At 44.2% G+C, this 24,115-nt stretch overlaps 1 protein-coding gene across 3 annotated transcripts in view; it reads right to left on the bottom strand.

Moving 5' to 3' along the window:
- The window catches only part of LOC115157393 (semaphorin-6B-like), a 71,103-nt gene that overhangs the window by 13,578 nt on the left and 33,410 nt on the right, over positions 1-24,115 (bottom strand). The window contains exons 2-10 of one of the 3 annotated variants that reach the window (XM_029705600.1): positions 20,008-20,131; positions 14,191-14,302; positions 12,181-12,241; positions 11,995-12,057; positions 3,560-3,658; positions 3,383-3,473; positions 2,901-3,020; positions 437-525; positions 40-257 (exon numbers count right to left, since the gene is read on the bottom strand). In XM_029705600.1, the coding sequence (XP_029561460.1) occupies positions 40-257; positions 437-525; positions 2,901-3,020; positions 3,383-3,473; positions 3,560-3,658; positions 11,995-12,057; positions 12,181-12,241; positions 14,191-14,302; positions 20,008-20,113 (959 nt within the window). In that variant the 5' untranslated portion in view covers positions 20,114-20,131. Of the gene's footprint in view, positions 1-39; positions 258-436; positions 526-2,900; positions 3,021-3,382; positions 3,474-3,559; positions 3,659-3,867; positions 4,015-4,205; positions 4,305-11,994; positions 12,058-12,180; positions 12,242-14,190; positions 14,303-20,007; positions 20,132-24,115 lie in introns of those variants that run through there. The other 2 variants (XM_029705601.1, XM_029705602.1) reach the window with 2 other exon arrangements.

Here is a 24,115-nt window from a genome sequence, read left to right as displayed (position 1 = left end):
TTCATGCAAGATTGTGTGCGTGTGTACACGTGTGTGTACCTGTTGGGCGGTGTAGAGAACAGTCCCAGTATGACGTCTCTGCCGTTCATGTTGAGTATGGGGCTGGTGGCGTGGAGCAGGTTGAAATAGAAGTGGGAGTCTCCTGGGACAGAACAGTTCAGTCTGGCCTTCAGGAACGATGTCCACTGTTTCTCCAACACCCTCTGAGAGCCACCCATGTCCCCTTTGCACACCCGCGCCACACGAGATACCATCACCTGCACACAAACACACACGAGGCAATGCACTGTATAATGTGCAAATCCCATGGACTCTGTCCACCTTATCCCCTCAAGGAGGTGGAATTCCGTGTGTGTGTGTGTGTGTGTGTGTGTGTGTGTGTGTGTGTGTGTGTGTGTGTGTGTGTGTGTGTGTGTGTGTGCGTGTGTGTGTGTACCTTCTCCAGGTGATGGAACTCCATGGCCATTTCTCTGAAGAAGAAGTAGACGTGAGGCCCCCACTCAACTGCACTCACAAAGAAGGGCTCTGAGAGACAGAACAGGTATACGCCGTTATACACACATACACACACGCACATACAGACCGTTACACACAGACACACACCCCTTCCACACATACTACAGATGAATCCCTCAGGGAGAGCACCAACACAGCTCCATATTTACACCTCTGTACCAACAAGCAGCACATCAGCATGTCCACCGCTCTCTGGGGTCAGCCATTCAGCATTCATGTCCTGTTAAATTTATCATCAGTGCCAAGGACAGAGCAGTTATTTATTCATCTCTGTCTCTGACCTCCAGGGTTCCACACTATGTTTTTCTCTGAAGGAGATTTTATGTCCTATATCCGTTGGTCTCGTCCTCTCTGATTTGACAGAAAACAGTACATCTAACCTGGCACCTACAGCAGGGTTGACCAACTGGCAGGCCGCCGTCCGAATTTGGCCTGGGGGTTTTATTTACATTTTTTATTACAATAATAATAATCATTGTTGGACATAAAATACTGTAAAAACACCAGGCAATCTGTTCCCATGTATTCCCACACATTATAGAGAGAGACATACAGTACAGTGCCTCAATAAAGTACTCATACCCCTTGACTTTTTCCACATTTTCTTGATTAAATTTTGATTTGTTTTTTGTCACTGGCCTACACACAATACCCCAAAATGTCAAAGTGGAATCATATTTTCATACATTTTCTAAAATGAATTATGAAATTAAATGAAAATCTGAAATGTCTTGAGTGAATAAGTATTCAACCCTTTGTTATGTCAACCCTAAATAGGTTCAGGAGTAAAAATGTGCTTAACAAGTCACATAATAAATTGCATGGACTCACTCGGTGTGTAATAATAGTGTTTAACATGATTTTTGAATGAATGCCTCATCTCTGTACTCCTCAGTTGAGCAGTGCATTTCAACCACAGATTAAACCGCAAAGACCAGGGAGGTTTTCCAATGCCTCGCAATGAAGAGAGAAGCTACTGCCAGATGGGTAAAAATAATAAACCAGACATTGAATATTCATTTGAGCATTGTGAAGTTATTAATTACACAAAGATACAGGTGTCCTTCCTAACTCAGTTGCCGGAGAGGAAGGAATCCGCTTAGGGAATTCAGCTATAGGCCAATGGTGACTTTAAAGCAGTTACAGAGTTTAATGGCTGTGATAGGTGAAAACTGAGGATGGATCAACAACATTGAAGTTACTCCACACTACTTACCTAAATTACAGAGTGAAAAGAGGAAGCTTGAACATAATAAAATTATTCAAAAACATGCATCCTGTTAGACGTTTACATTTTTTTTTTTACATTTTAGTCATTTAGCAGACGCTCTTATCCAGAGCGACATACAGTAGTGAATGCATACATTTCATCATTTATTTTTTTCATTTTTTTGTACTGGCCCCCCGTGGGAATCGAACCCACAACCCTGGCGTTGCACACACCATGCTGGCATTGCAAACACCATGCTCTACCAACAAGGCACTAAAGTAATACTATAAAAAATGTGGCAAAGCAGTTCGATTTTTGTCCTGAATACAAAGTGTTATGTTTGGGGGAAATCCTAGAGGAAAGCCTGTTTCAGTCTGCTTTCCTCCAGATACTGGGAGATGAATTCACCTTTCAGCAGGACAATAACCTAAAACACAAGGTCAAATCTACACTGGAGTTGATTACCAAGAAGACACTGAATATTCCTGAGTGTCACGCTCTGACCATAGAAAGCCCTTGGTTCTCTATGGTGTTTAGGTCAGAGCGTGACTAGGGGGGGTGTTCTAGTCATTGTATTTCTATGTTGGTGACTTGTATGGTTCCCAATTAGTTGCCTCTAATTGGGGATCATATTTAGGTAGCCTTTTTCCCACCTGTGTTTTGTGGGATATTGTTTTGAGTGAGTGCATGTAGCACTACGGTACTTCACAGTCGTTGTTTGTTTCTTGGTTTGTTTAAGTTTCACTAAAATGTGGAACTCCAATCACGCTGTGCCGTGGTCCGTCTCTCCTCACGATCGTGACACTGAGTGGTAGTTTTGACTTAAATCTGCTTGAAAATCTATGGCAAGACCTGAAAATGGTTGTCTAGCAATGATCAACAACGAATTTTAAAGAACTTAAAGAATTTGAAATGAATAATTGGCAAATGTTTGGCACATTCCAGGTGTAAAAAGCCCAGATTTACCCAGAAAAACGTACAGCTGTAATCTCTGCTAAATGTACTTCTACAAAGTCTTGACTCAGGGATACGAATACTTACAGTTGAAGTCAAAGGTAGAGTGTTTGGGTTACCCTGCAGTGTTTATGTGATCTAAGGAAACATTGGGAGTTCTTCACCTCTGGAGAAGTGTTCGGCCCATTCACTCACATGCAAGCACGTCATCTCAGTGTACCTCTGAACCATTTGGAGTCGTGTTTGACGGTGCGGAGAGCGGGGCTGTCGCCTAGGCTACGATAGATCACAGCATCAATCGCCAGGAAGTCTGTTACAGTACCAGTGAAGAGACTGCCCTCTGAGAGAGAGAAAGAGATAGACAGAGGGAAAGAGAAAGCGAGAGAGAGAGAGTAAGAGAGAGAGAGAGAGAGAGAGAGAAAGAGACAGGGAGAGAAAGAGAGAGAAAGAGAAAGACAGGGAGAGCAAGAGAGTGAGACAGAGAGAGAGAAAGAGAGAGAGAGAGAGAAAGAGAGAAAGAGAGAACACACAGAACATGTATTTATCATCAGTACAAGCACAGTCAAGTTCCTCCTCACAGCTCCAGTCTAGATTGATTTTCCATCTGAATGATTTCCCCTGAACATTACAGTCCTAGTAAAAATACCTATGTCATTACTTCCTAATATATTGAAAAATAATGAAAGTTAGAAACTACTGTACCTGCGAACAGAGCCACGTTGGCGTGTCTGGGGTCATACGGGCACCGAGCCATCCCACTGACCGTCTCTCCCACCATCTCCAAAGAGTCTCTCTGTTACACACACAATTGTCCATATGAACACGTACACACATGCCAATAAAGCTTCATTGAATTGATTTGAATAGACAGATACTCACAGTGTAGTTGGCACACAAAGGGTTGAAGGCATTGGTTCCACACACAAACAGTCCTTCATGTTGACTCAACAACACCTTGATGAAGTTACGACACTCCTCCTGAAGAAAGAGATAAGAAAGGTTGAGAAATGACGGGAGAGTCAGAGAAGTACTGTAAGTGTGTGTGTGTGCATACAAGTGTGTTTATCTTTCAAACCCACTCCTCAAAGGGTTAGGCAGAGAAATGACTTTAATGTCATATCCATATGACAAAAGTAATGAATAAATACTCCTTAGTGTAGATACATGTAATAGAGTTAAGAATATACCGAAAGCTCACTCGCCGATGGAGCTATTCAAGGGGTGCCTTTTGTATGGCTCAATCGGTTTGCATGTTGTCAAGGAGGGCGGTCACATGTGTTGTGAATCAGAGGATCACTGGTTTAAGCCCAGTATGGAGCTGTTAGCAGCACACCCCGTTACATAGGCTATAGAACTGGTCTGGTTAACTTCATGGCTGGAATTCAGTATGCTGAGCTGGGCTGAACTAAGCCATGGCTTAAGTGAAAACAACCACTCAGGAAAGCCTTCAGGAAATGACACACAACATACTGTTCAGCTGTATCTCGGTGTACTGTATAACAACACATCTTCTAGCATGACTCACCAAATGACTCAACACAACATTCCCTCTTTAGGAGTTCCCATGGGGTTCATCATGGGAACTAGAAGAATCTCTCCATGTTCTCTAGTCTCTCTCTCTATCTCTCTCTCTCAATTCAATTTAAGGGCTTTCTTGGCATGGGAAACACATGTTAACATTGCCAAAGTAAGTGAAGTAGATAAAACAAAAGTGAAATAAACAATACAAGTTAACAGTAAACATTACACTCAGAAGATCCCAAAAATATAGAAATTTCAAATGCCATATTATGGCTATATGAGTCAAGAAAGCAGGAGCGACTGAATTTTTGTTCACTCTATTGGGAAAGGAAAGGGGGATACCTAGTCAGTTGTACAACTGAATGCATCTTACGCATTTAACCCAACCCCTCTGAATCAGAGAGGTGCAGGGGCCTGCCATAGTCGACATCCACGTCTTCGGCGCCCGGGGAACAGTGGGTTAACTGCCTTGCACAAGGACAGATATTCACCTTGTCAGCTCGGGGATTCGATCCAGCAACCTTTCGGTTACTAGTCCAACGCACTAGGGTACCTGCCGTCCCAGTGTGTATACATCTATTGATTACTTTAGTTGATTTATGGTTATCTTTGGCTAATAGTCACTAAATATGTATAGTTGATGTTGTTTTTCTCGAAGGCACAACCAGCAAATGGGGCTGGTTACAATGGTCACTCGTGGAGAGTTGGGTTTTGAAAAACGTAGTCGGCGGCATGGAGTAAAGATTCCTGCTACGCCAGGATGTTCGGTGGAAGAACGTAGCTCAGCTGTTGGCGCATTGGGTAAAATAGCATAAAATCAGCCTCAAATGTATTGATATTCTTAGATTCCACTGAAAAGATGAATACGACAGTTGAGAGTGGTGTTGTATTGCGGGATACACAGACGTCGTTATTTCCTCTTATGAATCCGGCGAAGAAAGTTATACTTTCAAACGTGCCACCATTTGTTAGAGATTAAGTGTTGGAGCGAGTTATCTCGTCATGGTCAACTTGTATCTACAATAAAAACGGTTATTTCTTGGATGCAAATCTCCTTTGCTGAAACATGTCGTGTCTCATAGGAGACAAGTGCACATGATTTTAAAGAAGGATACTGACACACTGAATTTAGCTTTCAGTTTTAAGATTCACAGATTTGATTGTGTTATACGCTTCTACTAAATAAATGAAACGTTTTGGCTGTCGATGAGAGGCATTTGGTAAGTTATTGTCCCGAGAACGAGCGCGCAGAGCCCGGTAGCAGGTAATGCACCATCGCGAAGGGATGAACATGTGAAGGGAGAAGGTGGGTAGATTTGGTTGGAAAAGTAGGAAAGGAGAGCGGTGTGGCTACGGGGGAAATTGTGGTGGATCAGAGTAAAAAGGGAGGGTAAATAGCCGGTGAGACTGCGACTGCGATTGGCTTCGCAGAGTCGGTGCTGGAAAATGAAAGTGGAGTTCAAGAGGAGATTGAAACAATGGAAAATGAAGCAGCTGTTTTCAAAGTACCCAGGATTAAGAGGAAGAATTTAAGAGGTGATGAAGGTAGACATTGATAAATCAGTTGAGGATAAACAGATAGAGATGGTGGGTTTTCCTCTGACGAGGATAGCGAGAGTGAGTCATTTTACGCATCACAACAAAATTGCGAGAGAAATGGGGTGGAAGGGAGGTATGGGATTGTTAAAATCATTTTTGAAATTGACAAAAAGGAAGAAATATATGCAGGATTATAATGTAACATATTTTTTTCCTGAAAGTGATTTGTTTATTGAATCAGCAAAGGTTCTGATGTAAAAATTAACGGGGGAGGTTTGACAAGCTGAAATCGGTTGACTCTTGAAAGTTGTCACTAGAGTGACAAGTGACTTAAATTCTAAAGGAAATGAAAGAGTTCAGTCGCAGCCTTAACTCAGCAATCCTCCGTATGTTTTTTTCTCAGCCATGAGCAGTTTTAAGATTTCTACTTTGAACGTAAATGGGGCGACAGTATGACTTAATGAAGAGTAAGATACGTTTTCTACAAGAAACGCATAGTAATATTGAAAATGAATTTATGTGGCAAAAGGAGTGTGTGGAGGGGAGCAGTGGTGTAGTCATAGAAGCTCAAAAAGTCGGGGTGTGGCCATCTTGTTCTCAGAAGGGTTTTTGCCTTTGTCATGTGAGGTTGAGGAGATAGTTGAGGGGAGGTTATTAAAAGTTAGAGTAAGGTATGAAAACATCGCTATATGTTTAATACATTTGTTGAGAGGGTATGTTTTATAGAGACATTATCAAACACCATTGAGAAATGTAAGACTAAGGATCATGTATTTCTTGCTGGGGATTTTAACTGCACTTAACGGTCAGTGATTTAACATGGAGGTAGGAGACAGAACACATGGTCTAATGTGAGAGACAACACCATCTCTCTGACCAGGTTAGATAGGTTTTATTGTAACACTGTGTGATGTTTGGAGCCAACATGGAGGTAGGAGACAGAACACATGGTCTAATGTGAGAGAGAACACCATCTCTCTGACCAGGTTAGATAGGTTTTATTGTAACACTGTGTGATGTTTGGAGCCAACATGGAGGCAGGAGACAGAACACATGGTCTAATGTGAGAGAGAACACCATCTCTCTGACCAGGTTAGATAGGTTTTATTGTAACACTGTGTGATGTTTGGAGCCAACATGGAGGTAGGAGACAGAACACATGGTCTAATGTGAGAGAGAACACCATCTCTCTGACCAGGTTAGATAGGTTTTATTGTAACACTGTGTGATGTTTGGAGCCAACATGGAGGTAGGAGACAGAACACATGGTCTAATGTGAGAGAGAACACCATCTCTCTGACCAGGTTAGATAGGTTTTATTGTAACACTGTGTGATGTTTGGAGCCAACATGGAGGTAGGAGACAGAACACATGGTCTAATGTGAGAGAGAACACCATCTCTCTGACCAGGTTAGATAGGTTTTAATGTAACACTGTGTGATGTTTGGAGCCAACATGGAGGTAGGAGACAGAACACATGGTCTAATGTGAGAGAGAACACCATCTCTCTGACCAGGTTAGATAGGTTTTATTGTAACACTGTGTGATATTTGGAGCCAACATGGAGGTAGGAGACAGAACACATGGTCTAATGTGAGAGAGAACACCATCTCTCTGACCAGGTTAGATAGGTTTTAATGTAACACTGTGATGTTTGGAGCCAACATGGAGGTAGGAGACAGAACACATGGTCTAATGTGAGAGAGAACACCATCTCTCTGACCAGGTTAGATAGGTTTTATTGTAACACTGTGTGATGTTTGGAGCCAACATGGAGGTAGGAGACAGAACACATGGTCTAATGTGAGAGAGAACACCATCTCTCTGACCAGGTTAGATAGGTTTTATTGTAACACTGTGTGATGTTTGGAGCCAACATGGAGGCAGGAGACAGAACACATGGTCTAATGTGAGAGAGAACACCATCTCTCTGACCAGGTTAGATAGGTTTTATTGTAACACTGTGTGATGTTTGGAGCCAACATGGAGGCAGGAGACAGAACACATGGTCTAATGTGAGAGAGAACACCATCTCTCTGACCAGGTTAGATAGGTTTTATTGTAACACTGTGTGATGTTTGGAGCCAACATGGAGGTAGGAGACAGAACACATGGTCTAATGTGAGAGAGAACACCATCTCTCTGACCAGGTTAGATAGGTTTTATTGTAACACTGTGTGATGTTTGGAGCCAACATGGAGGTAGGAGACAGAACACATGGTCTAATGTGAGAGAGAACACCATCTCTCTGACCAGGTTAGATAGGTTTTATTGTAACACTGTGTGATGTTTGGAGCCAACATGGAGGTAGGAGACAGAACACATGGTCTAATGTGAGAGAGAACACCATCTCTCTGACCAGGTTAGATAGGTTTTATTGTAACACTGTGTGATGTTTGGAGCCAACATGGAGGCAGGAGACAGAACACATGGTCTAATGTGAGAGAGAACACCATCTCTCTGACCAGGTTAGATAGGTTTTATTGTAACACTGTGTGATGTTTGGAGCCAACATGGAGGCAGGAGACAGAACACATGGTCTAATGTGAGAGAGAACACCATCTCTCTGACCAGGTTAGATAGGTTTTATTGTAACACTGTGTGATGTTTGGAGCCAACATGGAGGTAGGAGACAGAACACATGGTCTAATGTGAGAGAGAACACCATCTCTCTGACCAGGTTAGATAGGTTTTATTGTAACACTGTGTGATGTTTGGAGCCAACATGGAGGTAGGAGACAGAACACATGGTCTAATGTGAGAGAGAACACCATCTCTCTGACCAGGTTAGATAGGTTTTATTGTAACACTGTGTGATGTTTGGAGCCAACATGGAGGCAGGAGACAGAACACATGGTCTAATGTGAGAGAGAACACCATCTCTCTGACTAGGTTAGATAGGTTTTATTGTAACACTGTGATGTTTGGAGCCAACATGGAGGTAGGAGACAGAACACATGGGCCCATGTGAGAGAGAACACCATCTCTCTGACCAGGTTAGATAGGTTTTATTGTTTTGAGCATCAATCTCAGGTCTGCAAATCAAGTGTGATAACCCCAGTGGGATTTTCTGATCATTGTTTATCAAATCAAACTGTATTAGTCACATGCGCCGAATACAACAGGTGTAGACCTTACAGTGAAATGCTTACTTACAAGCCCCTAACCAACAGAGCAGTTAAAAAAATACAGTTAAGAGATAAAAGTAACAAGTAGTTAAAGAGCAGCAGTAAAATAACAATATATACAGAGGGGGCACCGGTTAGTTGAGGTAATATGTACATGTAGGTAGAGTTATTAAAGTGACTATGCATAATGACAACAGAGAGTGGCAGTGGTGTGGGGGAGGGGGGGGGGGCAATGCAAATAGTCTGGGTAGCCATTTGACTAGATGTTCAGGAGTCTTATGGCTTGGGGGTAGAAGCTGTTTAGAAGCCTCTTGGACCTAGACTTGGCGCTCCAGTACCGCTTACCGTGCGGTAGCAGAGAACAGTCTATGACTAGGTTGGCTGGAGTCTTTGACAATTTTTAGGGCCTTCCTCTGACACTGCCTGGTATAGAGGTCCTGGTTGGCAGGAAGCTTGGCCCCAGTGATGTACTGGGCCGTTCGCACTACCCTCTGTAGTGCCTTGCATTCGGAGACCGAGCAGTTGCCATACCAGGCAGTGACGTTTAATTACAGAGGTGGTGTTAATTAATGCTGTAAAACCGGGTGACGGGTGGCTGAATATTTGGGGGTGAGGTCGGAAAGAATTGTCGGACAACTGCTGGAAAGCTGCAGGAAGGCTCTGCTTAATAATCATAAGAAGAAGGTACAACATGAAGACGTCTCATTTCCAAGACTAGGGATTACACCCAACATCCCAGAGTCAGAAAGAAAGGTGTTATTACTGGATTTGAGAGGGTTGGAAGAGGTGGGTTTGGATGAGGTGAACGGGAAAGACTTTTATAGAGGGGGTGTGTCAAGGATTTGAATAAAGATAAATTGAAACATAGAAAAGACACTCCTTGGAGGGTAAAACTGGGCCTTGATGACAGGGTAAAGCCAGCATGGAGAGCACTGTACAAGCCACCATTACAAAAGGCCACTAGTGACATGCAATGGAGGGTTTTGCATGGCATTATTGCAGTTAATGCTTTTGTATCTGTTATTAACTCAGATATTGGAGATGGATGTCCTTTTTGTAACATAAGAGAAAAAATGTTTCACTGTTTTATGGAGTGTGAGAGGATAAAGCCTCTTTGAAATGCTGGAGTCTTTGTTGACAGCTGTAGGGGAGATTTTCAATAACACTGTTTTTATTTTGGGGTTTCACTATAGTAAGCAACAGAAAAGAAAATGTCAACTATTAAAACATTTTGGGGGGACTGTAACGAGTGCGCTAAGAGTTGGGAAGCAAGTTCAGGGAGTGTTTTAATAAATAAACATAACATAATACAAAACAAGAGACCACGAACAATGCACAGACATGACACCGAAACAATAACACCTGGGGAAGGAAGCAAAGGGAGTGACATATATAGGGAAGGTAATCAGGGAAGTGATGGAGTCCAGGTGAGTGATGACACGCAGGTGCGCCATAACGAGCAGCCTGGTGACCTAGAGGCCGGAGAGGGCGCACACGTGACAGGGACAAGCTAAGATGGCCATTTTTCTGAGTAGGAAACATAAAATAGACACGCAGGGGTTATGAGCAGGTTGTAAGATGTGTTTTTAAAGGATTAGTCAAAGTGAGCATAAAAGTGGATTTTGAGTTCTTCTCGGCTGTAAAACATCTCCCATTGTTTGAGGAGAAGTGGGCTTATGAAGGAGCGGTATGTTTTGTGGAGGAGGGGAAACTATTTTTTGTCAATGAAATGAGTTGAACGTATATGTTTTTTTATTTAATTTATTTTTATTTAGGAATGACACATTTGTTGCTTAATTTCTGAAAAGTCACAGTGTGCCAATATTTGTGTTCATTATTAAGTATAAAATAAAGGTTTTTCTAAAAACTCAACTCTGTCTGTCTTTGTCTCTCTCCACTTTTGATGTCAAACACCTTTGATGTTGTTACTTTCTCTTTTTTTTCTTTCCCTTTCATCTGTCAACCTTAATGTCACACAACTCTTTCTCTCTCCCACGCTCTTCCTCTTTACCTTCCTCTGTCTCTCTATCTCTCCTTTTATCTGTGACTGTTTGGTCTTCTACCTCTATTTATATATCTCAAGTGCTTACTCCACTGATTGCTCTCTCCCTCTCTCTCCCTATCTCCCTTCCATCCTGATTTCCATGGTCTACCCCAGGGCTGTGTGACACCGCCATCTCATTCTCTCCCTCTCTCCCTCTTTTCTCCTTCCCCAATTTTCTCTCTCCTCCTCCCCCACTTCTTCTCTTTCCCCTCACTCTCTTCTTCTCTTCCCTCTCACTCACTCTCTCTGCCTTCTTCTCTTCCCCTCACTCTCTCTCTTCTTCTCTTCCCTCTCACTCACTCTCTCTGCCTTCTTCTCTTCCCCTCACTCACTCTCTTCTTCTCTTCCCCTCACTCACTCTCTTCTTCTCTTCCCCTCACTCACTCTCTTCTTCTCTTCCCTCTCACTCACTCTCTCTGCCTTCTTCTCTTCCCCTCACTCTCTCTCTTCTTCTCTTCCCCTCACTCACTCTCTTCTTCTCTTCCCCCTCACTCACTCTCTCTGCCTTCTTCTCTTCCCCTCACTCTCTCTCTTCTTCTCTTCCCCTCACTCACTCTCTGCCTTCTTCTCTTCCCCTCACTCTCTCTCTTCTTCTCTTCCCCTCACTCACTCTCTTCTTCTCTTCCCTCTCACTCACTCTCTCTGCCTTCTTCTCTTCCCCTCACTCTCTCTCTTCTTCTCTTCCCTCTCACTCACTCTCTCTGCCTTCTTCTCTTCCCCTCACTCTCTCTCTTCTTCTCTTCCCTCTCACTCCCTCTCTCTGCCTTCTTCTCTTCCCCTCACTCTCTCTCTCTTTCTTTCTTCCCTCTCTGCCAATAAGACAGATAAAAGTAAAATATTTCTCTTTCTATCCTCCCTCTCTCCTTTATCTCTTAGGCCTCCATTATTCACTGATCGTATCACCCCATATTACTCATCACTCAGATCAGTTGCAGGTATCACATTCTCACCGCAGGACAACATGTCATTGGGATTACTAGAATGGATAACCCCACAGCACCCCCAACACACTGTAGTCAAGTTTTTTTTCTGTGAGTAACCACTGACATACGCTGCCCTCTGGGCTAGAGATGGGAACTAACCTCATGTTTGCCCTTCATCCTGCAGACTCGAATGTCATTCTTATTGGATTCCCACGTCCGCTTCTAGCAGAGGACCACAAAATGACATGACCAGAGGGTTACAATCATACTGGGATCTGATTTAATCAGAGGTGTTTGTTACATCAGTGAGGTCATACACTTTGTCTGTCTGTCTGTCTGTCTCACCTTGCTGTAGAAGATTTCATCCCCTGACATATTGTCCAGCTCCACTCTGTATAGATCATCTCTGTTTTACAAACACAGACAACAGGAGAAAAACAAAGACGTTTTCAGTCTTTTACAGTGTATTTGATCATGAAACAACTATATACTGTGTACAGTGTGTACGGTAGGGTACTGTGTACAGTGTGTACGGTAGGGTACTCTGTACAGTGTGTACGGTAGGGTACTCTGTACAGTGTGTACGGTAGGGTACTGTGTACAGTGTGTATGGTAGGGTACTGTGTACGGTAGGGTACTGTGTACAGTGTGTATGGTAGGGTACTGTGTACAGTGTGTACGGTAGGGTACTCTGTACAGTGTGTACGGTAGGGTACTCTGTACAGTGTGTACGGTAGGGTACTGTGTACAGTGTGTACGGTAGGGTACTCTGTACAGTGTGTACGGTAGGGTACTGTGTACAGTGTGTATGGTAGGGTACTCTGTACAGTGTGTACGGTAGGGTACTCTGTACAGTGTGTACGGTAGGGTACTGTGTACGGTAGGGTACTCTGTACAGTGTGTACGGTAGGGTACTCTGTACAGTGTGTACGGTAGGGTACTGTGTACAGTGTGTACGGTAGGGTACTGTGTACAGTGTGTACGGTAGGGTACTCTGTACAGTGTGTACGGTAGGGTACTGTGTACAGTGTGTATGGTAGGGTACTCTGTACAGTGTGTATGGTAGGGTACTCTGTACAGTGTGTACGGTAGGGTACTCTGTACAGTGTGTACGGTAGGGTACTGTGTACAGTGTGTACGGTAGGGTACTGTGTACGGTAGGGTACTCTGTACAGTGTGTACGGTAGGGTACTGTGTACGGTAGGGTACTCTGTACAGTGTGTACGGTAGGGTACTCTGTACAGTGTGTACGGTAGGGTACTGTGTACAGTGTGTATGGTAGGGTACTCTGTACAGTGTGTATGGTAGGGTACTCTGTACAGTGTGTATGGTAGGGTACTCTGTACAGTGTGTACGGTAGGGTACTCTGTACAGTGTGTACGGTAGGGTACTGTGTACAGTGTGTACGGTAGGATACTCTGTACAGTGTGTATGGTAGGGTACTCTGTACAGTGTGTATGGTAGGGTACTCTGTACAGTGTGTACGGTAGGGTACTCTGTACAGTGTGTATGGTAGGGTACTCTGTACAGTGTGTACGGTAGGGTACTCTGTACAGTGTGTACGGTAGGGTACTGTGTACAGTGTGTACGGTAGGGTACTGTGTACGGTAGGGTACTCTGTACAGTGTGTACGGTAGGGTACTGTGTACGGTAGGGTACTCTGTACAGTGTGTACGGTAGGGTACTCTGTACAGTGTGTACGGTAGGGTACTGTGTACAGTGTGTATGGTAGGGTACTCTGTACAGTGTGTATGGTAGGGTACTCTGTACAGTGTGTATGGTAGGGTACTCTGTACAGTGTGTACGGTAGGGTACTCTGTACAGTGTGTACGGTAGGGTACTGTGTACAGTGTGTACGGTAGGATACTCTGTACAGTGTGTATGGTAGGGTACTCTGTACAGTGTGTATGGTAGGGTACTCTGTACAGTGTGTACGGTAGGGTACTCTGTACAGTGTGTATGGTAGGGTACTCTGTACAGTGTGTATGGTAGGGTACTCTGTACAGTGTGTACGGTAGGGTACTCTGTACAGTGTGTATGGTAGGGTACTCTGTACAGTGTGTATGGTAGGGTACTCTGTACAGTGTGTACGGTAGGGTACTCTGTACAGTGTGTATGGTAGGGTACTCTGTACAGTGTGTATGGTAGGGTACTCTGTACAGTGTGTACGGTAGGGTACTCTGTACAGTGTGTATGGTAGGGTACTCTGTACAGTGTGTATGGTAGGGTACTCTGTACAGTGTGTATGGTAGGGTACTCTGTACAGTGTGTACGGTAGGGTACTCTGTACAGTGTGTACGGTAGGGTACTGTGTACAGTGTGTACGGTAGGATACAGGCAGTTTCTGATTATTACCTGGCTCCTATGTAGAGAGTGCGGTTGACCTGGAGCACTGTCTGAATGTGCAGCTCCTGTCTCTGAGAGGAACGATGAGCTCTACCCACAAACACAGGATACCTCCTCACCACTGAGAAGAAGGACGAGAGAGCAAAAGAAAGGGTTGTTTATACTCTATCATTACATTACAGGGGAAGGATTAAAAAAAAAGCTAGGAGGGGAAGAGTGAAAAAGTGAGAAAGGCGGAAGAGAGGATAGATCAGACACATACAGTATGGAAGGACAGGACACACTGCAGGAGGGGAAGAGAGGATAGATCAGACACATACAGTATGGAAGGACAGGACACACTGCAGGAGGGGAAGAGAGGATAGATCAGACACATACAGTATGGAAGGACAGGACACACTGCAGGAGGGGAAGAGAGGATAGATCAGACACATACAGTATGGAAGGACAGGACACACTGCAGGAGGGGAAGAGAGGATAGATCAGACACATACAGTATGGAAGGACAGGACACACTGCAGGAGGGGAAGAGAGGATAGATCAGACACATACAGTATGGAAGGACAGGACACACTGCAGGAGGGTAAGAGAGGATAGATCAGACACATACAGTATGGAAGGACAGGACACACTGCAGGAGGGTAAGAGAGGATAGATCAGACACATACAGTATGGAAGGACAGGACACACTGCAGGAGGGGAAGAGAGGATAGATCAGACACATACAGTATGGAAGGACAGGACACACTGCAGGAGGGGAAGAGAGGATAGATCAGACACATACAATATGGAAGGACAGGACACACTGCAGGAGGGGAAGAGAGGATAGATCAGACACATACAGTATGGAAGGACAGGACACACTGCAGGAGGGGAAGAGAGGATAGATCAGACACATACAGTATGGAAGGACAGGACACACTGCAGGAGGGGAAGAGAGGATAGATCAGACACATACAGTATGGAAGGACAGGACACACTGCAGGAGGGAAAGAGAGGATAGATCAGACACATACAATATGGAAGGACAGGACACACTGCAGGAGGGGAAGAGAGGATAGATCAGACACATACAGTATGGAAGGACAGGACACACTGCAGGAGGGGAAGAGAGGATAGATCAGACACATACAATATGGAAGGACAGGACACACTGCAGGAGGGGAAGAGAGGATAGATCAGACACATACAGTATGGAAGGACAGGACACACTGCAGGAGGGGAAGAGAGGATAGATCAGACACATACAGTATGGAAGGACAGGACACACTGCAGGAGGGGAAGAGAGGATAGATCAGACACATACAGTATGGAAGGACAGGACACACTGCAGGAGGGGAAGAGAGGATAGATCAGACACATACAGTATGGAAGGACAGGACACACTGCAGGAGGGGAAGAGAGGATAGATCAGACACATACAGTATGGAAGGACAGGACACACTGCAGGAGGGGAAGAGAGGATAGATCAGACACATACAATATGGAAGGACAGGACACACTGCAGGAGGGGAAGAGAGGATAGATCAGACACATACAATATGGAAGGACAGGACACACTGCAGGAGGGGAAGAGAGGAAATAGATCAGACACATACAATATGGAAGGACAGGACACACTACAGGAGGGGAAGAGAGGATAGATCAGACACATACAATATGGAAGGACAGGACACACTGCAGGAGGGGAAGAGAGGATAGATCAGACACATACAATATGGAAGGACAGGACACACTGCAGGAGGGGAAGAGAGGATAGATCAGACACATACAGTATGGAAGGACAGGACACACTGCAGGAGGGGAAGAGAGGATAGATCAGACACATACAGTATGGAAGGACAGGACACACTGCAGGAGGGGAAGAGAGGATAGATCAGACACATACAGTATGGAAGGACAGGACACACTGCAGGAGGGGAAGAGAGGATAGATCAGACACATACAGTATGGAAGGACAGGACACACTGCAGGAGGGGAAGAGAGGATAGATCAGACACATACAGTATGGAAGGACAGGACACACTGCAGGAGGGGAAGAGAGGATAGATCAGACACATACAGTATGGAAGGAGAGGACACACTGCAGGAGGGGAAGAGAGGATAGATCAGACACATACAGTATGGAAGGACAGGACACACTGCAGGAGGGGAAGAGAGGATAGATCAGACACATACAGTATGGAAGGACAGGACACACTGCAGGAGGGGAAGAGAGGATAGATCAGACACATACAGTATGGAAGGACAGGACACACTGCAGGAGGGGAAGAGAGGATAGATCAGACACATACAGTATGGAAGGACAGGACACACTGCAGGAGGGGAAGAGAGGATAGATCAGACACATACAGTATGGAAGGACAGGACACACTGCAGGAGGGGAAGAGAGGATAGATCAGACACATACAGTATGGAAGGACAGGACACACTGCAGGAGGGGAAGAGAGGATAGATCAGACACATACAGTATGGAAGGACAGGACACACTGCAGGAGGGGAAGAGAGGATAGATCAGACACATACAGTATGGAAGGACAGGACACACTGCAGGAGGGGAAGAGAGGATAGATCAGACACATACAGTATGGAAGGACAGGACACACTGCAGGAGGGGAAGAGAGGATAGATCAGACACATACAGTATGGAAGGACAGGACACACTGCAGGAGGGGAAGAGAGGATAGATCAGACACATACAGTATGGAAGGAGAGGACACACTGCAGGAGGGGAAGAGAGGATAGATCAGACACATACAGTATGGAAGGACAGGACACACTGCAGGAGGGAAAGAGAGGATAGATCAGACACATACAGTATGGAAGGACAGGACACACTGCAGGAGGGGAAGAGAGGATAGATCAGACACATACAGTATGGAAGGACAGGACACACTGCAGGAGGGGAAGAGAGGATAGATCAGACACATACAGTATGGAAGGACAGGACACACTGCAGGAGGGGAAGAGAGGATAGATCAGACACATACAGTATGGAAGGACAGGACACACTGCAGGAGGGGAAGAGAGGATAGATCAGACACATACAATATGGAAGGACAGGACACACTGCAGGAGGGGAAGAGAGGATAGATCAGACACATACAGTATGGAAGGACAGGACACACTGCAGGAGGGGAAGAGAGGATAGATCAGACACATACAGTATGGAAGGACAGGACACACTGCAGGAGGGGAAGAGAGGATAGATCAGACACATACAGTATGGAAGGACAGGACACACTGCAGGAGGGGAAGAGAGGATAGATCAGACACATACAGTATGGAAGGACAGGACACACTGCAGGAGGGGAAGAGAGGATAGATCAGACACATACAGTATGGAAGGACAGGACACACTGCAGGAGGGGAAGAGAGGATAGATCAGACACATACAGTATGGAAGGACAGGACACACTGCAGGAGGGGAAGAGAGGATAGATCAGACACATACAGTATGGAAGGACAGGACACACTGCAGGAGGGGAAGAGAGGATAGATCAGACACATACAGTATGGAAGGACAGGACACACTGCAGGAGGGGAAGAGAGGATAGATCAGACACATACAGTATGGAAGGACAGGACACACTGCAGGAGGGGAAGAGAGGATAGATCAGACACATACAATATGGAAGGACAGGACACACTGCAGGAGGGGAAGAGAGGATAGATCAGACACATACAGTATGGAAGGACAGGACACACTGCAGGAGGGGAAGAGAGGATAGATCAGACACATACAGTATGGAAGGACAGGACACACTGCAGGAGGGGAAGAGAGGATAGATCAGACACATACAGTATGGAAGGACAGGACACACTGCAGGAGGGGAAGAGAGGATAGATCAGACACATACAGTATGGAAGGACAGGACACACTGCAGGAGGGGAAGAGAGGATAGATCAGACACATACAATATGGAAGGACAGGACACACTGCAGGAGGGGAAGAGAGGATAGATCAGACACATACAGTATGGAAGGAGAGGACACACTGCAGGAGGGGAAGAGAGGATAGATCAGACACATACAGTATGGAAGGACAGGACACACTGCAGGAGGGGAAGAGAGGGGATAGATCAGACACATACAGTATGGAAGGACAGGACACACTGCAGGAGGGGAAGAGAGGATAGATCAGACACATACAATATGGAAGGACAGGACACACTGCAGGAGGGTAAGAGAGGGGATAGATCAGACACATACAGTATGGAAGGACAAGCAGGACACACTGCAGGGAAGGTGGAGAGGACACAGGGACATCTCCATACGGACTCCTCTTCAGGAGATTGAGTGGGACCCCTGTCTCATTGTCCTTGACTGCAGGGAGCGACATAATACACGTCCATCCATCTACGTATCTCCAAACGCTCTGCCCTCTCTCTCTCCTCTGCTTCTATTCAATCTCTCTCTCTCTTCCATCACTCCCTCTCTCTATCTCCACCACTCTCTATTTCCATCTCCACCTCTCTGACTATCTACCTCCTCCCTCCTTCGATCGCTCTCTTTTTTTCTCTGTCCTCCCATGTCTCGCTCTCTCCCTCCATCTCTACCTCTCTACCTCTCACACCCCCCTCCCCTTGAACTAGGTTGATGCTCAATCAGATATGCAGTAAAACAGCAACAAAGCAATGACCTCAGGTTGCAGCTCCATAATATTAAATCAAAGGAGAGGAGGGGAGAGCATTACAGCTTTTGTTCACACACTCAAGGAGAAACACATTTCCCAGTGCTTCTGCAATCTATCTCTGTGACACGGTTGTTTCGTGTGAAAACAGCTCCAGACCAAGGCTGTGACCCCTGACCTTTCTGTCCTGATGGAATACTGAGATCCACCAAGGGTCATTCAGCACAGATACCATACATACACAAACGCATGCAGGCCAAAGAAACACATACACACACTGAGTATACCAAACATTAAGAACACGTTGCTAATATTGAGTTGCATCCATAGCCGCAGGAAGTAGTTTGGTGGTGGTGCTGTGTTTTTTTTTGATGGGGGGGATGAGCAAAAAATAATGACCGTGCTGAAGACGTCTATATCGGTCCGCGAATTCAGGACTAGTAAAGGGCCAGCGCACTTTTGTGATTTTGTTTTTAAACTAAATGTATTTGAGTGTTTACCAGCATTTGTAATTTGAGTTTGATAATTTTCTGTACAAAACAGTTAATCTGATAATACTTGTGGAATATACAAATACTTGCTTAATATGTTTTCCAGTTTCTTGAAATACTTTGCAAATGGAACTTATTTTTATGTGAAAAATGAAATGGTCTATACATTCCTTTTTAGTAGACAGCCTCAATTCGTCAAGGCATGGACTGTACAAAGTGTCGAAAGCATTCCACGGGGAAGCTGAACCATGTTGACTCCAATGCTTCCCACAGTTGTGTCAAGTTGGCTGGATGTCCTTTGGGTGGAGGACCACTCTTGATACACACGGGAAACTGTTGAGCGTGAAAAATTCAGAAGCGTTGCAGTTCTTGACTGAAACCGGTGCAACTGGCACCTACCACCGTACCCTGTTCAAAGGCCCTTACATTTTTTGTCTTGCCCATTCACACTCTGAATGGCACACATACACAATCTATGTCTCAATTGTCTCAAGGATTAAAAATCCTTCTGGATTCACCTGGTCAGTCTGTCATAGAAAGAGCAGGTGTCCTTAATGTTTTGTATACTCAGTATACATGCGTGCGCAAACACACACACACACACACACACACACACACACACACACACACACACACACACACACACACACACACACACACACACACACACACACACACACACACAATGAGAAGGACACATACCCTCTAAGGGAGCGTAGCTGAGCGGACCGGGCTCCTCTGGGAAAGAACTGTGAGCCAATCGGAGGAGAAGGAGGAGAAACGTGAGGGGAGGGGCCATGGTTGTCATGGCAGCACAGCACGGGCACTAGAAAGGGAAAGAAAGAGAGGAGAGAGAGAGAAGAGAGAATAATCAGTGACCAGTCCTATAGTTGCAAATCACACTGTACATTATATAGGTGGTGTAGAGAGATATTGATTGCAATAGGTTGCATACACGGGCACACACACATGTACGCATGCACGCAGGCAGGCACAAATGACCTGGCACCTAAAGTATGGTCCACAGAGCAGCGTAGACTGGGGAGAAGGCTAGATCAGAGGAGCAGGAGACTAAATGATGCCACCAATCTGGCTTTAGCGCAGTGACCATTGTGCCAAATGAAATGCAATGTGCTATATTGTTTAGAATGGCTACACATTGTTGAGCATTTCCATGTGACCATAGTGTCCTAAGACATTTACCACATTTACCAGTCCTATATAGAGAGAATGTTGGTAATGTACTCTATAGAGCCCAATGCTTGGTAATGTACTCTATAGAGCCCAATGCTTGGTAATGTACTCTATAGAGCCCAATGCCTTGTAATGTACTGTATAGAGCCCAATGCTTGGTAATGTACTCTATAGAGCCCAATGCTTTGTAATGTACTCTATAGAACACAATGCTTGGTAATGTACTCTATAGAGCCCAATGCTTGGCAATGTACTCCATAGAGCCCAATGCTTGGTAATGTACTCCATAGAGTCCAATGCCTTGTAATGTACTCTATAGAGCCCAATGCTTGGTAATGTACTCTATAGAGCCCAATGCTTGGTAATGTACTCTATAGAGCCCAATGCTTTGTAATGTACTCTATAGAGCCCAATGCTTGGTAATGTACTCTATAGAGCCCAATGCTTGGTAATGTAGTCCATAGAGCCCAATGCTTGGTAATGTACTCCATAGAGTCCAATGCCTTGTAATGTACTCTATAGAGCCCAATGCTTGTTAATGTACTCTATAGAGCCCAATGCTTGGTAATGTACTCTATAGAGCCCAATGCTTGGTAATGTACTCTATAGAGCCCAATGCTTGGTAATGTACTCTATAGAGCCCAATGCTTGGTAATGTACTCTATAGAGCCCAATGCTTGGTAATGCACAACAATACTAGTCATTCAGTTGAGGCTCTTATCCGGACAAACTTCTCTTTCACCGCCTCTCTCACATACACGTATGCGCACGCACGCACAGCATGGCACGGCACGGCCCGCACGCACGCACGCACACACACACTGCAGGGGTGAAACAGTGAAATGTGGGCATCCACCCAGCAATGCATCAATCAACACATTGCTCTTTATAAAACAAGAGCTGACTTACTGCCACACATAAATAATGAGAGAGATTGGCTGACTCTTAGCTAAGGTATCAGGTGCAGGGTTGGGCTCAGCTCCATTTCAACTCAGTCAATTATGAAAAACTTTACAGAGGGAAAATAGTAGAGACATTTCATTTCATGAATGATTTTTCTCTAATTGTAATGAAGTTGACCCCAGCCCTGCACAGAGCTACAGCTCCACATACTCAACAACAGTTCTCACCCACTGCTGTTTCACGCCTGTACCATGACTGGAGATGGATTCAGTGATATGAAAATAACAACTTCTCTTTGTCTGGGGATAATAATTGAGGGATATACAGTGCCTTCAGAAAGTATTCACACCCCTTGACTTTTTCCACATTTTGTTGTGTTACAGCCTGAATTTAAAATAGATTACATGTAGTTTTTTTCTCTCACTAGCCTACACACAAAATAGTGTGCAAAGCTGTCATCAAGGCAAAGGGTGGCTACTTTGAAGAATCTCAAATATAAAATATATTTTGATTTGTTTAACACTTTTTTGGTTACTACGTGATTCCATATGTGTTATTTCATAGTTTTGATGTCTTCACTATTATTCTACAATGTAGAAAATAGTCAAAATAAAGAAAAACTAGTAGTGGTTTCCAAACTTTTGACTGGTACTGTATGTAAATGAGATATTTCTGTATTTCATTTTCAATATATTTGCAAAAAATATGTTTTTACTTTGTCATTATGGGCTATTGTGTGTAGTTTGGTGAAACATTTAATATATTTAATACATTTTGAAATCAGGCTGTAACACTCCAAAATGTGGAATAAGTCATGGGGTATCAATACTTTCTGATGGGCACTAGAGGAGGGACAATGGACGAAGATGGAGGGAGGAGGGAGGATGTGAGGAAAGGAAATGAAAGGAGAGAAGAGAAGAGGAGAGGAAAAGAGAGGACATCAAAGGAAATTAAAAGAGTGGAGGAAAGGAGAGGGGGTAGAAAATATCTTGAAGAATTTTTATGAGAACGTGATGGAAGGGTGGAGAGAGCGATACGATAAGAAAAAGAGGCATATAAACGGGTTGGCTGACAACATCACGAAAATGATGTTCGCATCGATGTGGCCGGAAAGCGTGCGTTATTATGATCCTGAATGGTCAGATAGCTAGCAACAATGACAAGAAGCTGCCATGTTGGGAATTGTAGGTGGCTCGTTTCAGCTCATTACACTGTTTCTTTAAAAACATATTTTTATACAGTGCATTTGGAAAGTATTCAGACACCTTGACTTTTTCCACATTTTGTTACATTAAATTCTAAAATGGATTAAAAAAAAATTTCCCTTATCAATGTAAACACAATACCCCATAATGACAAAGCAAAAACAGATTTTTAGAAATGTTTGCAAATTTATTTCAAATAAAAAAAAACAGAACATTATTTACATGATTATTCAGACCCTTTGCTATGAGACTTGAAATTGAGCTCAGGTGCATCCTGTTTCCATTGATCATCCTTGAGATGTTTCTACAACTTCATTGGAGTCCACCTGTGGTAAATTCAATTGATTGGACATGATTTGGAAAGGCACACACCTGTCTATATAAAGTCAGACAGTTGACAGTGCATGTCAGAGCAAAAAACAATTGAAGGAATTGTTCGTACAGCTCCGAGACAGGATTGTGTTGAGGCACAGATCTGGGGAAGGGTACCAAAACATTTATGCAGAATGGAAGGTCCCCAAGAACACAGTGGCCTCCATCATTCTTAAATGGAAGAAGTTTGGAACAACCAAGATTCTTCCTAGAGCTGGCTGCCCATCCAAACTGAGCATTCAGGGGCGAAGGGCCTTGGTCAGAGAGGTGACCAAGAACCCAGTGGTCACTCTGACAGAGCTCTAGAGTTCCTCTGTGGAGATGGGAGAGCCTTCCAGAAGGACAATGATGAAACCAATATTGAACTCTTTGACCTGAATGCCAAGGGTCACGTCGGGAGGAAGACTAGTCAAGAGACTAGTCAGGATCAAGTGAAAGATGAAAGGAGCAAAGTACAGAGAGGTCCTTGATGAAAACCTGCTCCAGAGCGCTCAGGACCTCAGACTGGGGTGAAGATTCACCTTCCAACAGGACAACGACCATAAGAACAAAGCCAAGACAAAATAGGAGAGACTTCGGGACAAGTCTCTGAATGTTCTTGAGTGGCCCAGCTAGAGCCCGGACTTGAACCCAATCTAACATCTCTGGAGAGACCTGAAAATATCTGTGCAGCAACTCTCCCCATCCAACCTGACAGAGCTTAAAAGGATCTGCAGAGAAGAATGGGATAAACTCCCCAAATACAGGTGTGCCAAGCTTGTAGCGTCATACCCAAGAAGACTTGAGGCTGTAATCGCTGCCAACGGTGCTTCAACAAAGTACTGAATAAAGGGTCTGAATTCTTATGTAAATTTAATATTTCAGCTTTTTATTTTTATAAATTTGCAAACATTTCTAAAAACCTGTTTTTGCTTTGTCATTGAGGTATTGTGTGTAGATTGATGAGGGGGAAAATATTTTTATCCATTTTAGAATAAGGCTGTAATGTAACAAAAAGTCAAGGTGTCTGAATACTTTCCGTGTGTGTGTGTGCGTGTGTGTGTATATATATATATATATATATATACTGAACAAACATATGAACGCAACATGTAAAGTGTTGATCCCATGTTTCATGAGCAGAAAGAAAAGATATC

The sequence above is a fragment of the Salmo trutta genome, chromosome 21 (genome assembly GCF_901001165.1).
Source record: "Salmo trutta chromosome 21, fSalTru1.1, whole genome shotgun sequence".
In the NCBI taxonomy this organism is placed as follows: Eukaryota; Metazoa; Chordata; class Actinopteri; order Salmoniformes; family Salmonidae; genus Salmo; species Salmo trutta.
Note: the sequence above shows the minus strand (reverse complement) of the source record. Positions and strands in the feature narration are given on the sequence as shown.